At 61.3% G+C, this 6,062-nt stretch overlaps 1 protein-coding gene across 4 annotated transcripts; it reads right to left on the bottom strand.

Moving 5' to 3' along the window:
• Nucleotides 1-837: 837 nt before the first annotated feature.
• On the bottom strand, nucleotides 838-5,797 carry TMEM134 (transmembrane protein 134). Of its 4 annotated transcripts, XM_060104213.1 has the most exons (7): nucleotides 5,515-5,791; nucleotides 4,485-4,549; nucleotides 3,953-4,042; nucleotides 3,721-3,797; nucleotides 1,573-1,617; nucleotides 1,304-1,357; nucleotides 1,050-1,216 (listed from the first exon to the last, which is right to left on the bottom strand). In XM_060104213.1, the coding sequence occupies exons 1-7, from the start codon at nucleotides 5,686-5,688 to the stop codon at nucleotides 1,134-1,136; spliced, it is 588 nt and encodes a 195-aa protein (XP_059960196.1). In that variant the 5' UTR covers nucleotides 5,689-5,791; the 3' UTR covers nucleotides 1,050-1,133. The 4 variants fall into 4 exon arrangements, with proteins under 4 accessions (XP_059960198.1, XP_059960196.1, XP_059960199.1 ...); XM_060104215.1 differs by lacking the exon at nucleotides 3,721-3,797 and having other exon boundaries at nucleotides 838-1,216; nucleotides 5,515-5,794; XM_060104216.1 differs by lacking the exon at nucleotides 3,721-3,797 and having other exon boundaries at nucleotides 4,474-4,549; nucleotides 5,515-5,797.
• Nucleotides 5,798-6,062: the final 265 nt, after the last annotated feature.

Genomic DNA, 6,062 nt, shown 5'->3' with positions numbered 1-6,062 from the left:
CCCACCCCCCTCTGAGTCACAGAAGCCCTGGGTTGTGCTCCTCACCCTGCCCTCGGCCAAGCCAGTATCTCTGGGCCTGTTTCTATGGAGGGTGACCAGAAAGAACCTGTGTCAAGTGCCTGGCGCCTTCTAAGAATCTGATAAATGGTAGCTATTATGACCTCAGATTTCAGGGTTCTCAAAGATTCTGTTTCCTGGTTGTTGAGATCCTGAGATGCTTGGACCTTCCAAAATTCTGCAGTGGTCTGTTTCCAACGTTCTGTGGTTCTAAGAGTCTTTGCTCACTGAGGTTTTCTGTTACACAGGCCTGCTTCCTATGTCCTTTGACCCCTACTTCTCCCAACCTCTGGGCCTGGGAAGTAGGGCAGTGGGTGGAGGAGGCTGGGCTGCTGCGTCCTGGTGGCCCACATTCGGAGCCGGCTGTGGCAGCCCAGGGCCCCAGAGCCAGGCTGGAACCAGGATACCAGCCTCCAGGCCCCAGGCCTGTGTCATCTGAGTGCCCTTGGCCAGGGCCGCCAGGGGAGGCACCAATGTTGCCTCTCTGAGTGGAGACAGGGGCAGGACTGACTCTGCTAAGGACTGGGAGAGTCTTCTCCAGGCTTGCAGGGAAGAAGAGCCCCAGGCCCAGCTCTGCCCCTGACATGCTGTGTGACCTTGGGCAAGTCATGGCACATGAGGACTGTCATGTGTACCATGGGGAGGTGGACAGTCCTAGAGCCCTTCAGCCCCAGGGTCAGTCCTTTTCTCAGCCTTTCCGAAAGGGGGCTGTGGCCAAGCTGATGGGCTGGTCAGGGCAAGTGGGAAGTAAAAAGCAATTGTGGTCTGGAATTAAGCACCCCTTTTATTAGCACAGAACACCACCAACCCAGCAGCCCCCCAAGAATAAGTTAAGGCACGGAGCACGGAAGGGGCGACTTTCCCAGGCCCAGGTAGTGGCCCGAGGCCCACTGCCCCAAACTTCCGGAGCAAACTCCTGAGGGGACTGGGGCCTCGAGGGTCCCGCAGCGTCTTTTTCCTTGAGATGAAGGTACCGAAGCGGGGCGCGGGCCCCAGGGGCGCCCCCTAGGGACGCGAGGAGGCCGCGCGGGGCCTCTCGGCGCCGACGATGGATCCCGCCGTCCGCCGCCGCCTGCTCACTTCTCGAAGTAGGGCAGGTAGAAGAACTGGAAGCCCCGGTGGCCCTTGACCGCGCAGTAGATGAAGGTCACGTGGTAGACTGCAGGGCGGGGTCTGTCAGCGGCGGGGCCCCGCCCAGGGCCCGCCCCCACCCCCGCCCCCGCCCCCGCCCGGCGCCCACTCGCACCTCCCGGGACCAGCAACAGGAAGCCCGGCACGAAGAAGATGGCGCTGGAGACACCTACGACAGGGGAGGAGGGGCCGGGTCAGGGCAGGGAGGCTCCCGGGCGGGACTGCGGGGTCACTGCCTGGGCAAGTCTCACTCTCCGAGGTAAAAGGGGCCGTTTCCTGCCGGGAGGGTGCTGAGCGCTGGGGGAGGTGGAAGGGCTTGCCGAGGACCTCTGGGCACACGAGGGGCGTGACCGCTGCCCGCGGAGGTAGGAGGGGGGCGCTCACCTGGCGAGGGGGCCACCTCCAGTCCCACGCCGGTCAGGATCAGCACTGCACACAGATGGAGCCACGAGGGTGAGGGCAGGAGCAGGGGGCAGCAGCTGGCGGCAGGGTGGGGACCTCCACCCGCAACCCCCAACATGGCTTAGGCCTGAGGAATGGTGTACCCCACCTAAGCTGAAGGTCCGCTGGGCAGAGAACCGCCAGGGGAAGTTCACCAAGCTCTGTGTTTTCAGAGCAGGGCACCTGGCAGGCCCTGGGAAATGTCCGTCCCTGCCCCCACGGCCCTTCCCTAGTGGAGCAAGCAACAAGAACCTCCAAGCTACAACCCTGGTGATCAGACAGCTCGGGAGCCTGGGGTATCAGGGAGGGCTTCTTGGAGGCAGTAGCATCTAAGCTGAGCAGGGACAGCAAGTTACCTTTTAGCGACCACCTACCAGCTGCTGCCAGGCACTGGGCTAAGTGTGTTACATGCAGTGCCTTGTTTAATTGCCACCTTGACTGAGACAGGTATTACCATCCCCATTTCACAGCAGAGGAAACTGAGACACAGAGAGGGGAAGTGACTTGCCCAGGACTGCATTGAGAAGGTGGAGGTGATCTGACTGCAGAGGCTTTGCTACGGGCATGGCACAGGCAGAAACGGAGAGGAGTATTCCAGATGGAGGGAACAGCCTGGCAAAGGCCCAGAGACTGGAGGGAACTCGGGGCTTTCTAGGAACTTCCAGTTTTTGGCGAGACAGGAGAGGCAAGAGTCCAGGCTTGAGGAGTTTGGCAGGATCCGGAGGCCCTGGGGACGGATGTGGACTTTGGCTAAGGACAGTGGGCACTGGGGAAGCTGGGGTGGTCACAGCCGGATCAGTTTTTTCAGACGCAGAGAGAGTCCTGGGTCCCCAGTTAGAGGATGGGATGGCGGGGGGGAGATGGGGGGCCGTACAGCACAGAGGCTTGAAGGGCCACCATGGACTGTTGTGTGGTTTGTGCCCTGCACAGAGCACCTCAAAAAGGGTACAATGGGGGCTGACACGCACTCCCTGTACCCTGGCTTAGGGCTGTGGGCCCTGCCCATTCAGAGGAGGCATCTTTTTCTAATTCCTGCAAAAGGCCTTTATGGGCTATGGTGGCCCACAGGCCTGGCAACGTCACTGATGTGGGTTTAAATCCCAGCTCATCTACTTCCCAGCTGTGGCTCTTCTGCAGCGTCTGTGTCCTTACTTTTGAACTGGGATAGTAATAATGCGTGCCCTGTCAGGTGCTGAGGATGAACTGAGATAAGGCAGGTGGCCAGTGCAACTCGCAGGTGTTGGGGAAGCTGCAGCTCCCTCCCCTGCACACAGACACCCAGAGCTGAGGCAAGGATGCTGCTCAGCTTTCCAGCTAGGGGACTCTGACCTTCCTGGAGGAGGGGGGGCAGGTGCCACAGTTGGGCCCTCCCTAAGGGCTCCCCTTGATCCCAACCCTGGATCCCTTTTGGGGACTCTGACTCCTCAGCCCCACAGAATGAGGAGCGTGGGAGTTAGAAAACAGCCGGCTGTGGTTTCTGCCTGCTCTGGGCCTCAGTTTCCCTCTCTTGAGTATCTTGGGGGTGGGAGAGAGGTCCTTGTTAGCTCTCAGACTCCAGAGGAGGGGAAGTGACAGGTGCCCTGTGGATTGGGCTGGCAGGGCACTCTGCAGTCCTGGCCATTGGGCTGGGCATATCCCTGAGCACTGCCCCTACATATAGGTTCTGGGTTGTGGCCCTACCTCTCACTTGCTGTGTGACCTCTGTAAGGAAGGAAAATAAGCCTGCCCTGCACCTGGCTTGAAGTAGACAGAGAATAAACAGTAGCTGTTATTCTCTGTTCCCTGATGGATTAAACAGGCTAAAAAAAAGCGGGGGGGGGGGGGGAATGTTTGGAGCATGGAATCAGGTTCCATTTTCAACTATGTGTGATTTCTTGGCTATGTGACCAGGAGGCTGGACCTGCCCCTCCCAAGGCCTCAGCTTCCTAACCTGTAAAATGGGGGTGGGGTCACGGCAGCCAGCTGCCTCCTCAGGATACTGGGAGGCTCAGTTGTGCCAAGGGGGATGCGATGCAGAGCCCGAATGAAAGGAGGGTGGACCTCCCTCACGGGGATAGGCAGGGTATGCAGGGGGCCCTCGGGGGCACTCACCCAGCCCCAGCAGGAGGAGCAGGAAGGAGGCCAGCACTACCCTGTGGTTCTTCTGGATCAAAGGGTGTTGAGTCCAGCTGGATGGCAGCAGAGCAGGAGGGGTGTGAAAGAGGTGACAGGAGCCCCACCCCCTCCCATCACCATCCCCCACCCAGAGAGCAGAGGGGAAATAGTCAGCGCTGCCGGTACTGGGGCAGGGGCCCCAGGTGGCAGGAGCAGGGCAGGGTCTCACCTGCAGCAGGCGTTGTAGGAGCGCTGAGTGCTGCTGCTGATGGTGCTAAAGGACCACTGGGAGCTGCGGATGGATGTTCGGCCAGAATCCCTGCAGGACAAATGGGCCCGGAGAGGGGGCAAGGGGAGGTGAGCAAGGGGACCCTTTGGGACAGGAGTCGTGATGGCGTCCTGGGGGATGGTGCAGAGACTGGAACTGAGAAGGGATGGGGTGAAGAGGAATTCCAGAATGGGGGTTTCTGCAGGACTGGGGATTGAGGAAAGCTGGGGATCCTTGTAGGACAAGTGACCTGTGAGAAGACAGGGGCCAGACCAGGCTGGGGGTTTCTGCAAGATAAAGAGCCTGGTGGGGTGGGTGGGTGAGGCTGGCACTAGGGTAGGGTGCACTGCAGGGGACCCCGTGTAGGAGTCTCTTGTAGGACAGGATGTGAGAGGGCTGAGTGAGGTGAGGTGGAGGACTGAGCAGGGGCCTGGGGACGGGAGACAGAAGCATGGGGCTAGGAGTATGGGGTGGGTCCCCACCTGGCCCTGACCTGGTGCTGGCTCCCCCATCCGGCTCCGGAGAGGTCTGGGCTCCATCCTCATCGTTCTCCAGGTTCTATTCCAGAACACAGGGCTCAGAAGGGTTACTGGGCTCAGGCCCTTCCTCCCTCCCCTCTGGTGGAGAGGAAGAAAGCGAGCGCACACAGCTGTTTGCCTGGACACACAGCTGTTTGGCCGCTTGACAGCTGCTCCCTTGGCCTTCCCCGGCCTTCCCAGTAGAACAGGTTTGATGATTCACAGAAACTGAAACCCAGGTAGGAGGTGGGTGCTGGGGGCTTTGGCAGGGAGGAGCCAGCAGGGGCTGGTTGAGGGCTCCCAGGGCCAGGAGATCTCCCAAGGTTGGGAATCAGGGTGGAGTTGACAGGATGGTATTTCAGGGGCCCAGTGTGGAGGCCCTGGATTTTCGGTGCCAGGGAAGGGCAGGCCAATGGTTTCCAGGTTTGGGGCATAGGAATCTAGTTCAGGTTTCCAAGAAAAGGATTCTAGAGTTGGTGGAGGTCTTCTGGGAAAGGGGGATTTCCAGCTTAGTGGGAGCCAAGGCATGGGCAAGGACTCATCATGTGAGCGGGGACCTACAGCTCTGGAGGGAAGGATGGGGTGGGGACTTAGAACAGAAGAGGGGGTGCTGGTTCCCGTTGGATTATCTGGCCTGGGGCTCAGGGGACTCCTTCTGAATATGGACAAAGTCTGGTTCAGGTACAGAAGAGTTCCCCATCCCTGTGTGCTAAGGGGAGGGAGGGTCAGTACCCAGGATCGGTGGGGACTCCAGGTTGGGATCTCCAGCTGGGGGTGAGGGACGAGCTGCCAGGTCTGGGATCTGGGCTCTCCAGTAGTGGCTGGGGACCGAAATCAGAGCTGAGAGGGTCTGGGCAGTGATTTGGCTCAGTGGCCACCTCCGGGGGGCGGTCTCCCGCTCCGGCTGAGGCCTCTAGTCAGATTCTCCCGAGTTGGGGTTCTCCAGGGTCCGGCCTGGGGTCTGCCCAGACCCAGGCGGGGGGAGAGGTGGGCCGGGCGGTTCACCTGGTAGCGCAGCCGGGACTGCTTGTCCTCGTCGGCCACCTCGAACCGGGCCCGGCGCTCGAAGTGCAGCGGCCCGAAGCGGGCGACCCCGCTGGACTCGGGCCCAGGGCCCGCGTCCTCCAGGGACAGCTCGAAGGCATCATCGATGCTGAACTGGGGCCGGGCGGCACTCATGGCCCCGGCCCACTCAGACGCCCTGAACCGTCGGCATCCGCGCCCTCCGGTCCCACCCCCGCGCGCAGACCCCCGCCCCGTGCCGTCGTCTAGGTTGCTCGACGGTCCGGCGCCCTGGCCGAGGCCCCGCCCTTACATAACGGCCCCGCCCCTGCCCGCCTTCAGCAGGCCAGAGCTGCCGAGCGCCGAGCAGACTAGTGACCGCGCCTTCTCTCGTCCGGACCGAGCTGGGCTCGCCGCGCCGCCCAGCGGCCGCCTCGGCGAGCGACAGCGGGTTCCTCTCTCGGAAGCAATCCCTGGGTCTGTACAAGGGCCTTGGAGGGGCTGCTACTCGCCAACCTTTCAGGCCGAGTTGGAGCTGTCTGCATCCCAGC

This window comes from Mesoplodon densirostris, chromosome 7, assembly GCF_025265405.1.
Source record: "Mesoplodon densirostris isolate mMesDen1 chromosome 7, mMesDen1 primary haplotype, whole genome shotgun sequence".
In the NCBI taxonomy this organism is placed as follows: domain Eukaryota; kingdom Metazoa; phylum Chordata; class Mammalia; order Artiodactyla; family Ziphiidae; genus Mesoplodon; species Mesoplodon densirostris.
The sequence above is the reverse complement of the archived record's forward strand: the minus strand, read 5'-3'. Positions and strand labels throughout refer to the sequence as shown.

Excerpts from the sequence above, each read along its gene's own strand:
- TMEM134 (XM_060104212.1), bottom strand. The coding sequence starts at position 5,688 with ATGAGTGCCGCCCGGCCCCAGTTCAGCATCGATGATGCCTTCGAGCTG. Across the intron at positions 4,550-5,514 it reads AGTCCCGGCTGCGCTACCAG|AACCTGGAGAACGATGAGGA; the intron begins GTGAACCGCCCG and ends GTTCTGGAATAG. Across the intron at positions 3,798-3,952 it reads TCCTACAACGCCTGCTGCAG|CTGGACTCAACACCCTTTGA; the intron begins GTGAGACCCTGC and ends GCTGCCATCCAG.